The sequence below is a fragment of the Centruroides vittatus genome, unplaced genomic scaffold (genome assembly GCF_030686945.1).
Source record: "Centruroides vittatus isolate TY-2023 unplaced genomic scaffold, ASM3068694v2 contig_808, whole genome shotgun sequence".
NCBI lineage: Eukaryota > Metazoa > Arthropoda > Arachnida > Scorpiones > Buthidae > Centruroides > Centruroides vittatus.
In genome coordinates this window covers 25,611-39,468 of record NW_027122526.1, presented here as the reverse complement: position 1 = coordinate 39,468, position 13,858 = coordinate 25,611, and the positions used below count along the sequence as shown (strand labels likewise).

At 33.7% G+C, this 13,858-nt stretch overlaps 1 protein-coding gene across 1 annotated transcript in view; it reads right to left on the bottom strand.

Annotated features, from left to right (window-relative positions):
- Vta1 (vesicle trafficking 1) overlaps positions 1–9,002 on the bottom strand; it is a 29,079-nt gene extending 20,077 nt beyond the window's left edge. The window contains exons 1-2 of the mRNA XM_067278533.1: positions 8,871–9,002; positions 175–269 (exon numbers count right to left, since the gene is read on the bottom strand). Coding sequence (XP_067134634.1) covers positions 175–269; positions 8,871–8,970 — 195 coding nt within the window. The 5' untranslated portion in view covers positions 8,971–9,002. The remainder of the gene's footprint in view (positions 1–174; positions 270–8,870) is intronic.
- Positions 9,003–13,858: the final 4,856 nt, after the last annotated feature.

The window sequence follows — 13,858 nt, the reverse complement described above, 5'->3', positions numbered from 1 at the left end:
GAAATAAGAAAAATAATGTCACGAATATTCTTATATCATTTCTCTTTGAAATAAAATCAAACTGTGAAAAATGTTTTATTCAAAATCAACAATTTTCCATTCTAATAAAGACAGCAGAAACTATTCAAAGTCAGGATTGATTAATTATCATCCTTCATTTAAAAAATTAATTACCTTTTCCAACCAATCCAAAGCTGCTGTTAAGAATGCAACACTCTCCTCTGAAGTTTTATCAATTTTCAATGCTGACTGACAAGCATAAAAATAACCTGAAATATAAAATTCATATGATATTTATAAAGCAGAAATCAACATTAATATTGAATACAAACCAATAAATATTCATTAATATTTATATTAAACAATATAAATTTCTATTCATATAAAATTAAATTATACAATAATTACCAATGAATCTCATATTTAAACTATTTTGGTAATTTTACTTAGCTTAAAACAAAGCTAAGATGTTATATTTTATTTACATTTCAACAGCTATACCCTATGTACTGATAATCAGCTAAAAAAATAAAACTTAAAAATATAGCTGATTTCATAAACAACCCTACTAACCCGATACAAAGCAACAACACTCCAACAACTGCCATAAATTCATTTGTGATTTATAATTATTTTATTCCGAATTATAGCTCGATGATTTATGGCAGTTGTTGGTATGTTATAGCTGATTTCAATATGTAATTGATTCGAATACTGTTCAAGGAGTTGTCACATCCACAAACTCTAAAAATACAGGCCATCAATAACTTTATTTTACCCAGATGCATTTCAGAAATTAAATATTTTCCTCCTTAGTGGGCTTTCTTTCATACAGGCTAAACAAGGTACAAACACTTTTTCAATACTTGCATGATTTTTCAATATTCCAACTGTCTTTTACTCATTTCTTTAATAAAATCGTTTTTTCCTTTCTACGTTCTTTTCCTTAATTATAATTTTATCCACAGTTATTGCTGTCATTACCTTCATTCCAACTGACAATAATGATGGCAATTAAAACAATGTAATTAATATTTTATTGTACTAGTATCCTAGAAAAGTAGTGTTTATTATATAACAGGCTATGGTTGTTGATGTTTATGCATAATATGTCTGAACACAAGTTTGGAAAAATGAATCACAAGCAACACTAAGATGCTAGTGGAACGAGTGCTAAACACAGACTGATGGTAACATGCACACAACCTGGGACTTCCCCTCTTCTTGTCACTAGTTAAGCGAGTCATGTTTTTACAATTTGTTTTGCTTGTTATCCGAATTACTCCTTATGAGAGATGCTCATTAAACGAGGTTCCATTGTACGTCACAAATATAAAAGTACAGAACATATACTTCTTCTGGAAAACATTATAGGTAATAGAAAAACAGCAATTGTTATTAATTGGAAAATTGTTAACACCTTGATGTTTCCATAGTGCAAAGATGAACAATGTTACTGAAGTATGTAAGCAACAAAAACTATGGATGAAATCAGAGCTTTTTTCTAACTAGATGAGAAAGACACCCATCTAATTGCTGAAAACAGAAAAATTATTCTTTTTATCAACAGTTGCAGTTCACATTCAATGTTTCTTACTCTGAAAGCTATAATAGTTCAATTTTTATCACCAAATACAACTTCTAAATTGCAGTCTATAAATCAAGGAATCATTCAAAACTTTAAATTATGATACAGAAAGCTTATCATGTGAAAGATGTTCCATGTTATTAAAGATAGATCACATAAAGTTGAAATGAACCTGCTAGATACAATGCTAGTAATCAATAAACTTGGAATGATGTCCCACAAAGCATCATTGCAAATTGTTTTACAAAAGGAGATTCCATTCAACAACTTGTTCATGCTTTAGATAAATCTGAATTTCCATCAGAATCCTTCAGCAACATCAAAGACTGGGAAATCTCGTTATAGAATTGAGTGATGAAATATCATTTGAAGATTTTGTCAACATTGACAACAACATATCTATCTATGAACATTTAACTAAACACAAAATCAATGCAGAAGTAAGGAACCAAATGCAAGAAACAAGCAATGAAGACTAAGTAGATTCAGGCAAAAACAAATATCCTTTATTGTAGTTTCTAGAAAGCTCCTTAAGAGCTTTAGCTTTAAAGGAGCTTTTTAGAAACCACATCATTCAAAAACAAAATGCTTTTGAAATGATCAACTATATCAAAAAATTGTTGGGTACGAAATAATAAATCATCAGTGAACTCTTGTAACAGACTTGTACCAGACAATTATCATTAGTAGGAACTAGAAGAGAAGGCAGAGTAGGTAGAAGAGAGTTAGTATGGGAAATACTGTCCCTTGCCACCCTATGTAGCTACATCCCCGAAATTTTACTTTTTTGAAAATTATAATAAGCTCCAAATGTTATATAGTAGACTGATGTTAACTTTAAGCTGAAGGACAGAAAAATTTTTTAAATAATGAAATTTTGAATTACAGAAGCTATGATTATTTCAATGAGATAATTATCACAATTACAATTATACACAAATGCTGGATAAATCATTTGCAAAACATACAACTATTAACCTTAATTTTTAAATCCAGCAATCTTTAATTAAAGATTGCTGGATTTAAAAATTAAGGTTAATAGTTATAAATATTACAATAGAAATAATATAGTTAGACTTAAATATATATATATATATATATATATATTTAAATACACATGTACAAAATAACAAAACGACACTATTAACGGAAAATCAGTTAGAAGAGTTTAATGATAATTTATTACTTTTTATCCAACAATTTTTTGATGCAGTTGACCATTTCAAAAGCATTTTGTTCTATGAAAGATGTAGTTTCTAGAAAGCCTGAATTCAATCTGAACATTTTTAATATTTTTTTCTCTCTAGAAAATTTTGTGTTAATTATTGATATATAATTATCTTTATCACAAACACAAAAAATGTTTTGATATAACAACAAAATTCTTTCACATTAAGACTTCATCACTTCTTTATTTTCTTGAACAGAACATATTTATTTTATATTACAGATAAGTTCTGTTTTATATTGATATCCTTCTATATCAAATAACTCCTTTTTATTTATCCTACAAAATATTTCTCTTTCATAAAGATATTAGATAGAATTAAAAAGAAACTGCTTTTGGTAAATGATTATATGCAAAATTAATCACAAAATATTATGAACAGTAATTATAAAGACAATCAATGCAACAATAATCTAATGAGTGATTAAATATATATATATATCTCAAGGACAAACCAACAAGAATTCATATAAATCTTTATTCTTAAAGTGACCTGGACTAAAGTTCGTATGTGCATTACTTAGACCCTAGAATCAACACTAAGCTATATAGGGAGATGGACAAGTGAGACATATCGTCAAGCGGGTGCAGCACATATTGGCTGTATTGGCATCAGAATCAGAGTTGCCTTTCAACAAATATGAAGGTCCATCTATTGAGAGACAGATCAGCAGAGAATTTTTGCTAAACAACTTTTGCATCTTACTGTCAGTGATGGTAAATTCACTGATGATTCAGATACTAATTTGATAACACTTACTATGGATTTCTGCAAACTATTGTCATCACCCAGAGATTTGACTGACAATGTCTTTGAAAATATATCTTACAACTATTGGGTTGGCAACTAAGTGATTGCGGATTTTGTCAATAGGTGGCCTTAGCACATTTTTTTGCTTTGTCATCGTGTTCAAAGCATCTAACCTATATTGTTTTCTTGTTGTTTGGACTTCCACCTTTAATTTAGTAAAAAATTGTATCGATTAGTTATTTAGTTTCGTTTTTATCCCAATTTAAAAATGGAAGAACAAGATTTGCATTTCAGACATATTTTATTGTATTATTTCCGAAAAGGCAAGAACGCATCACAAGCACACAAGAAGTTATGTGCCGTATATGGGAATGAAGCCTTGAAAGAAAGGCAGTGTCAAAATTAGTTTGCCAAATTTCGTTCTGGCGATTTTTCACTAAAAATGCTCAATGATCTGGCCGTCCAGTTGAAGTTGATGAGACCCATATCAAGGCCATTATCGATTCAGATCATCATAGCACAACTAGGGATTGCAATCCAGCAGTGTTTTGAATCCAGCTGGATTTTTGCTGGATTGAAATCATCCCAGCTGGATCCAGCGCAGATGTATTTTTGATGCAATAAAGTGTTATCTGTCTCATCTATCTATCCTGCAATTTATGTTTTTTTTTAAATAAAATAAAACATTTTTAAAAAATACTTAAGAAACTTTTATTATTTAGACTGGTCACTATAAATCAGTAAAACTTCTTACACATTTAGGTAGTAAACTTAACTTTGTTTCGGTTTAACACTTGAGATAGAGATAATTAACTTTAAACGTTTAGTTAGATTATAATTATAATGTAATGTGACCATAGGGCCGGTATCTCTTTGATACCACGTCAGGATGACACCACTGTATCCTTAGATTGATACAGAAAATCAATTGCGCGAGCGGTTACGTATGGGTTAGACCCGGAATGAAGCGAGTGGAGAGGATGACGGAAAGAACGCACCCAGAGATTTATATATAAAAATATACCCGTTTATTTTCGCATACATCTAATTAGATACAAACGATTACTTTACAGACGATGATAAGTTACATGACACGCGATCCGCGAACATTAATCTACGCAGATTTGAGAGAGAGAGAGAGAGAGAGCTTACAAATATTCGCGTGTAGGATAAATACCTTAAGATATGTAGTCGGATGTCGATGTAATAATCGATGATATCCTTATAGACGATGATCTTGTAGTAGATCAGTAATCTTTAAGTTAAATAATAGCAAAGGTAATTCTACTAATTAATTTATATTAATTTATTATATTATAATAATGTAAGGAATGATAATCAGTGGCTAAGTAGCTATCAGTCTTACCAGTTTTCATATATAGGATCTACATTTAGTCTGTAGTTATTTATAAGTATATAAAACTATGTACTGGAAGTAGAATAAGTTAAATAAACTACACCTTTATCAATCCAGCAAAATTTAATAAAATAATAACGTTTTCAATTGTTTTTAACGATTTTCCTCGGTTACAAAAAAATAAAACATTAAATATAGAACATAAAATGCGTTCGGAATAAATATAAAAATTAACGGAAAATGCCCAAACGGACAAAATATAGATAAATAAACAAAATAAATAGCGGAAAAAATATATACAGGGTGGTTTTTTTTAAACTGACGGTACTCAGAAACATCTGTAGAACAATCCACCCGTACCGGCAAATTTGGGTACTACTTTTTTCTTCGCAGAATTTCTTTCTCATGTCGTCCTTAGTCACTCTCCCAAATTTGGCGACAGTCCGGCTGTTAGATTGTTCTACAGATGTGTCTGAGTACCGTCAGTTAAAAAAAAAAAAAAAAAAAAAAAAAAACACCCTGTATATAAGATCCAACGAAACCAGCATTGTCCGTTAATAACATTAATTAATGTAAAAGGATCTCCACGTGGTAGACAATGAGTCCGCATCTCTATGGTTTATACAACCAGTTGTCATGTGCGCCTTGCAGATTTCCAATCTCTCAAGATGTTTGACCGTTTGCCTATTCGTCGTCGTTTTTATAATTGCCGCTTGATCCCATTGGACGTTAACATCCTTCTGTCTTGCGTATGATGCCAGCGCAGTGTTGTCAAGGTTCTTACTGATTGTATATTTGTGCTCTTGAGCCTTTGTTTTAAACTGCGCATCGTTGCACCCACATAAACAAGCTTGGAATTGAAACGTTGGTTGTGTAAAGGCACCAAATATATACCCATTGTTGAATTCCGATCCTCTTTCTTTTTATCGTTTCTTAAAAGTTTGAAAACAGTGGGATTACGTCGGTATACAATACGAAAATTATCAGACCTGGCAGTACATCTATGTATCTTGTTTAAAAAAAATGGGATGTAATTGAGAACTATTATTTTTATATTTATTCCAAACACATTTTATGTTCTATAGTTAATGTTGTATTTTTTGTAACTGCGGACGATCGTTAAAAGTGATTGAATACGTTATTATTTTATTAAATTTTGCTGGATTGATTAAGGTATAGTTTATTTATAAGTAATTTAATTATTAGTGTTAGTAAAGTAGTGAGTAAGTAATTAGTAGCAGTCTAGTAGTTAGCAATGCGACAATGTAGACTTTTGCGCAATTATTTAGAAAGTTAATTGAGTATTTGCGGATCTGCAGCGCTGGATCCAGCAGGCCGAAGAATGCACTGGATCCAGCTAGATTGCTGGATGAGAGATCCAGCAATTGCAATCCCTAAGCACAATGCGGGAGATTGCAGAGAAGCTCAATGTATTGCAAACATGTATTCAAAAAAAAATTAAAACAACTTGGCTATGTTAAGAAACTGGATTTATGGGTCCCTCATCAGCTTAAGGAAATTCATTTAACACAACGCATTAGCATCTGCGAATCACTTCTGAAACGCAACAAAATTGATCCATTTCTGAAACGACTGATTACTGGGGATGAAAAGTGGATAGTTTATAACAATGTTAATCGGAATAGATCGTGGGTGATGCAAGATGAACAAGCTCAGACAACACCAAAAACCGAGATTCACCAAAAAAAAGATTATGCTGTCAGTTTGGTGGGATTATAAAGGAATTCTGTACTTTGAACTTTTACCAAGAAACCAAACGATTAATTCAAATGTGTACGTTCAACAACTCGCCAAACTGAGCAATGCAGTTTAAGAAAAGCAGCCAGAATTGGCAAATCATAAGGGTGTTGTTTTCCAGCATGATAATGCAAAGCCCCACACATCTTTGGTCACTCGCCAAAAATTATTGGAACTAGGTTGAGATGTGTTGTCAATCCACCATATAGCCCTGACCTTGCGCCTTCAGATTACCATTTATTTCGTTCCATGTAGAACTCCTTAAATGGTAAAATTTTTAATGACGCTGATGATGTAAAATCACATTTAGTTCAGTTTTTTGCTGGCAAAAATCAGAAGTTTTATGAACATGAAATTATGACACTGTCTGAAAGATGGCAAAACGTCATCGACAAAAATGGACAATACCTAATTGAATAAAGTTATATTTTTAAGCAAAAATTTTGAATTTTCCTTCTTATTTAAAATCCGCAATCACTTAGTTGCCACCCAATACATAAACCATAAATGGATAAACAAAAGAGCAACAGTGGCATTTAAAAAAAAATGAGTTGCTGAACTGAATTCGCATATCCAAGTGCCTGTTGGAGTTTTAAATTCCTTGAAACCAGCTGAACCACAACTCATAACCCAGAACTAAAGGTTGGAGCACCAATAATGCTTTTGTGAAATTTGGATCCACCAAAGTTATGCAATGGGATGAGAATGATCATTAAAAAAAATGATGCTCAATGTCATTGGGGCAAAAATATTAACAGAAAGTGCAGTGAGAGAGGTGTTAATTCCAAGAATACTCTGAGAGAGGTTGCGGCCAAAGTTCAAACTTTAAACTTGTACGGCAAGCAGAAGTACATGTTTAATGTTTGAATTCCAAGCAAAACACGTTGCGTTACACATTTATGTCAAGCATCGATTTATGAGGTATTGTTGAAAAAATGGTGGAAACATTCGAGAGAGATGAAGGTTACCAGCAAAGATAAATAAACATATTAAACTATTTCTAGAATTTACAAACAAATTATGATGTTGATGGTAGAAGATGCCATAAAAGAACAAACCTACTTCTACAGTGTTATGATAAACTATTATGAATACAAATATACAGACACTTCACATCACTTGCAAAAAAATTGAATAATTAAATAATTTCTGGATTAAAATAGTCTGTTTCCTTACAATGTTATTCATAAATGCTTAAATAATCATTATTTTAATAAAATAAATCGCAAATTTTAACCCAAAACACAGTAACATGCAGACATTTAAGCTGAACTTCTACTCGCCATGCCCGACATTCCAAATGCCATTGTCAAACTTTTAGGCTCAACGTTCACGTTTTAGAGATGAAAACTCTGGCCGCAACCTCTCTATTAATTCCCATAGATACACCATTTCAGTTTAAGTGGTCAGATTAGCTTTTGCAACGACTATAAAAAAAGTGCAACAACAATCATCAAAAGCGGGTTGGTGTGAACTCGGAAAGTCCATTTTTTTCTCAAGGCTACCTACACATAATCTTTTATGTTTGTCCTGTTTTACAGGTGCTTTTTCTTAAAGTTTGATGGTATCAGTAAATATCCCGCTAAGCACCAAGATGAGAGCCCCCACCTAAAGAGGAGTCATAATGATGCCCGCAGTTCCAAAAATGAGCCATGATAACTGTTCGCCGACCCTTTGGCTGCAACCGAGGGTTTGCCCGTTATGACCCAACAACAGATGGGTGGGGACCAGGAAGCAGTCTCAATCTTGGCCAAAAAGGCCAACACAGCTCCCTGTTGCATTACAGATTGTAAGCAACTGGCAATAACAAGTCTGTTTTACAGGTGCAACGCCTGGTACATAAGCTATTATCAATATCATTAGTAAAAACTGAAAAAAATCTAAATTTAAGCACATTATCTTCTATCAGTGATAGTGTGTTAACAGTTACGTATCATTTTTCTTTAACTGTTAACACAGTTATATATTATATACTTTTTGAAAGGTATTTTAATATAATCAAATATATAAGCCGATATTATCATCGTAAAACATAAATAATAACGATCAATTTATTTAATAATATAAAATCCAGGTTTACACTTCGCACACAGTTCTGGATACAATTGAATTTAGTGTGTGATTCATTAATTGTACTACGTCACACTGTCTGTTTTGAAAACGTCTTTGAAGCGTTAAGGATACTTACACCAATAGGAAACGACAATATCTCTCTGACGGTGTTCCATAGATGCTCTGATATAAGGTTGAACTGCTTTTAGCGACTCTGGCACTTTAATGTTCGCCATGATGTTTAGTGGTAAACAAGACTGACTGTGACGTCATTCGTGAATTTATTAGCAAAATGTTAATACTTATTTCTAAATTTGTATAAATTTATATTATCAAACTAGAATGTATGAAAATAATTTGTTTAGAAATAAATAAAGTGTGTGTATTTTTATTTTATTTTTTTTTGTTAAAAGAAACTTTATTGCTTATTGGAATCAAAAATATTTGTTTTAATTATTTTTATATTTTGTAAATTGATATGAAATTCTAAAATATTTAATTGCTTAAAAGATGCTAAATATTTTATTACTGTGTAATTTGTTTTTCTATTTTTAACTCAAATTCTGATACACTGGCCCGCAACAACGGCGGCCGGATGGCCGAGCGGTTAAGCTGTCAGCCTACCGCTCTAGAAGACCGGGATCAAAGCCTGATGGTCGAAAAATCCACAGTAGTAAATGATGCATTCGACGTCTTTTTAGTGTTGTTAGCGACAACAGCGGAAAAAAAAATATTTCTAGTAATTGAGGTTATTCACTAATGAACCAGAAAGCAGTAGCGTGCCGTGACATTTGATGACAGGGAAGCTGTGTTTCTGTAAGAAGCCGACTTCCAGGGGCAATCAGTTAATTGCGCGTCAGTAATGGTCTAGGGCAGGGATGGGCAACCTGCGGCCCTCGGGTCACATACAGCCCGCATTCATATATTTTGCGGCCCGCGACGCATAAATTGTGAATAAATATATCAATTTCCCAGCTTCACCCCTTAAGCATCGAGGCTTTGCACTTTTTCCTACAATTAGTATTCGTTTTAGAAATACGAAGTGATTATAAAAGAGTAGCATTGAGAGCTCTCTATAGGAAAAGCTATAAGGCAAATCTCAACCAAATTTGATATAAACTGTCTTGAGTATGCGGTTTCGATGTTCGGGAAAAAACTTTATATTAAAATTCAGCTGTAGGAGATAATTGCGGCTGCTGATCCCTTAATATGAGTATTACGTACGTTTTCTAACTAATTTCGGGCGTTAAAAAAGGAACCGCAACAATTTTGTTTTAATTACAGATGTAAGATATGAATTGACGATTAGAAGATTTTAAAATGTAAGGCACATGACAAAGCACATATCTGTTGAATATTTGTGGAGAATGTCTTAGGAGTCATTTTATAGCCAAAATTGGTTAAGATTTGCCTAAAAGTCCTTTCTACAAAGTTTTGAACATCTCTTTATCTACAATAATACTACAGTATATATATATATATATATATTATATACATTAAATCCTTTCCGCCTTTTCGGTACCGAGAGGGCTTTTATAGGAATGGCCCGACATATTCGGATGGACCAACCCCGATGAATTCCTAAAGTTTCGTGACCTTTCCGGACTTGATTCCGGGTCCTCCAGAGGTGTAAGCATATCAATTGACCGTCAGGCTATTACCCTGTTTATTAACGATTAAAAAATTTTGCACTTTGTAAAATATTTGTTTATACAGTAGACCCCTATAACACGGGTTCATATAACACAGATTTGTATAACATGCAAAAAAATCGCGATCGTGTTCGTATAACACGCTAAAAGAGACTCGTATAACACGGTAAAACGTCATGGTCGACTCATGTCACGACAGGATTGGTCGAATCTGGACCAATAGCGGACGTTGCACAAACTGTGAGTTTAAACGAGCAGCGGACTTACTACAAAACATTTATTATTCAACGGCCATAAAAATTATATTTATATTAATGATGCCTCCAAAGTTCAGCGAATTTTTCGCAAAAAAATAACTTATCAGGAAACACGCGCCCGCCGTTCGATGAGCAGCTCCGCGACGAATACAAGCTTAAACAATGGCGTCGTCAACGGTGCACACTCGGTAAGTAATCCTACAATTTTTTGTTTATAGCATAGCTTATATGGATTATTCCCAAAAAGTTATAAGTGTTTTGGAAATGTTCGAGTCAAATTAGTCTTCAATCGGTTAATTTCATGGAAGAAAACTTTTCAAACAGCCGTAGACCCTAAACTGCACACGTGCCGGGCTGTGATTGGCTCATGTATTTAAGTGACTCGTACAACACGGAACATATGTACAGTACCATGTTATAGGGGCTCTACTGTAATTGACAATACTGTCTTGTTTATAAAATTGTACTGCCTGTTGTTTTAACAGCTTAGAGGTATGAAGGATTACATGTCAGAAATTGCAATTTGGCGCAGAGTATTAGGTGCCCAAATCGCGCGTATAAAAAAAAAAAACTAGATTTGTAATACAGTACTCATGGGACCGAGAACCGAGTCTAAATAAAATACAAAATGGGGGCACTACAAACAGGCAGTAAGGCGAGATTTGCGCATGCGTTGCTGGTTGGGATGTTGGAAATACGAATATTGTGAAATCGAATTTTGACAAACACATGCGTTGGAAAGTTCGAAATGCGAATGTTGCTAAATCGAATTTTCACAAACGAATCTTTGAAAAAACCCATTTACCTGTCCCGTTTTATTCCCCATATATTTCTGGTTGCCACGTGCTAACCTTGACCGATTGACCGGAACTTCATCATCGGAACTTTTTGAAACTAGATGGAGCGTCTTATAATATATATTGATTGATTATAACGAGTAAGTGTACAATGTGCGTGCCGCTAAAACTCAAAAACGAGTCCCGGTACGATCAAGGGAATTATATGGTGTGGTAGCCCTCTATCCCCCATTCACGAAGAAGGTTTCCGTTTTTACCTGAAGGGCGTGCTGTTGAAGATATAAGGGCTGGAAGTTTCGCCCTCTAGAAATTTCTAGAACAGTCCAGAACATTCGAAAGTATTCGAGAGCGTTCCACAACATTCCAGAATGTCCTGGGATGTTCTGGAACGTTCGGAAACATCCCGGAACATCCCAGATAATTGTGGAACATTCCAGAACACTCTCGAATGTTGTGGAATGTTCTGGAACATTGTGGACCATTCGAAGCCTTTTTTGTATGGGTGGGACTACCCATTGGTGGGGTATATAAAGCAAGATCCGTCGTGGGTTCGAACGTCAGTTTCTTATCAGTGACGAAGGGAAGAACCGAAAAAGAAGTGAAAATTCCAAAGTAGTGCAGTGAGTGAATAAAAACAAACAGTGAAGTGTGAGTAGTCAAAGTGATACAGTGACTGAATATAATTCAGTATAAATGCCACGCGTTAAATCGATGTGAAGCCGGTCTCTACATCTGGGTTAATATTTCAGCCGTCGTAAGATTTTTTCTTTATAGGTGATTAGTTTTATGTATTATATTTGCATTTTGTTCGTTTCTTCTTCGGGAATCCGAAAAGAATGTTTCGATTTTATGTATCGTTACAAAGATAAACTTTATTATCGCTTACGAAGACCCACGGGAAACGTTTTTATTTAGAAACAAACATCGAATTTTCAAACGTCGACTCTACGTCCAAGGTAATGGCTGGAAAGGTACGGAAACTCGTTCTTTACGTAAGCGAGAGATTCGTTTATACGGAGTATTATTTACGCCGTAACCGATTGGATGCCAGAGTCTGCGCGTGTGACAATTAACCAGTGTAACCGCTACGACTGGCGTACGCCTTCCCGTAAGAACGTAGCGTATGCGATATATCTGGGCTTGGACGACCCGGGATATAATCTTATAATCGAGATGGGTTGATGATAATAATATTAGTAAGCGCAAAGCCCAAACGGTTGGGAGTTGAAAGTTAAAATTTGGTATGCAGTTACGGTACATCACGAGAATGTACACTAAGAAGAATTTTTGGAAATGCCCCCGCGGGGGAGAGAGAGAGGCTTAAGGATTACCCTAAATAACTCGGCTTCTACTGTACTATTTTAGATGCGGATTTTTGCGGAAAATGAAACATATTTTTAGACCCATCTAAAAATTTTCTAATACGTTTGGGAAGAGAGGTAACCTAATTATTGCACTCGGTAAAAACGGGTAAAATCGGCTATAATGTAATAATCTTAATCATGGCTATGGTTACTTTTTACCCGAGCAACGCCGGGTTCATCCGCTAGTTTTTTATTAAAACTAACTTGCCGTATTTTATGTTGCCGTTTTACTTGATTTTATTTGTTATAGTGGATAACTTTGAATATTTTTCGAAATGTCATTTGGAATTTTCGATTATAATTTATTTTTTAATAAATGTGAAATCTTTCTACGGTAACAAAAATTGTTAACAATGGACAAAATATTGTTTTATGTAACAATGTATTTGCGATTATTGCAAACAAAACTATTGTTAATTCAGGAGATTCTCGACAAAGTAAAAAAGTAAGACGTTTTAAAAATATTCTATTAATTTGTTCTATATTTATCCAGTATTTCTATAGATGTTTCTTTTTAATTCTTAATATAATGATTAAATCGAACATAAATAATTTATATTCGATAGAATGTCAAAGAAATGCAGTAAAAATAGGTTCTGCGAAATAAGTTTGATTTGTTTGATCCAAAATCTGTAAATTTTTAACTTCAACTGACATATATTTTCATTTGGCTCTTAACGACCTTTTGGTTCTAAGAGGGCCTTTTTAACAACGCTTGTCAGGAATCCGACTGGATAGTGAGGGGGCCCGACATACTCGAGACAGACCAACTCTTTCCAAAATTTCTTCGAATGTTCGCCCGAATTCGATTCCGAGTTCGTCAAAGCTGTAGGCAGCTCACTGACAGACCTTAATTACTTATCAATGACATATTTCTTGTAATATTTTATAAAATAATTACTTTAATAGCTGAAAGTTTTAAGTTCGATAGAACAAACCAAAGTATCTTAAAAGATGAATTTGAACTTTCGTACTATTTGATTAGATTAATGGAATAGAAGTACATGGGCTTCCGAAACGTGGGTACCTCCGTCCTCCGAAGAGGGTTTTCTAT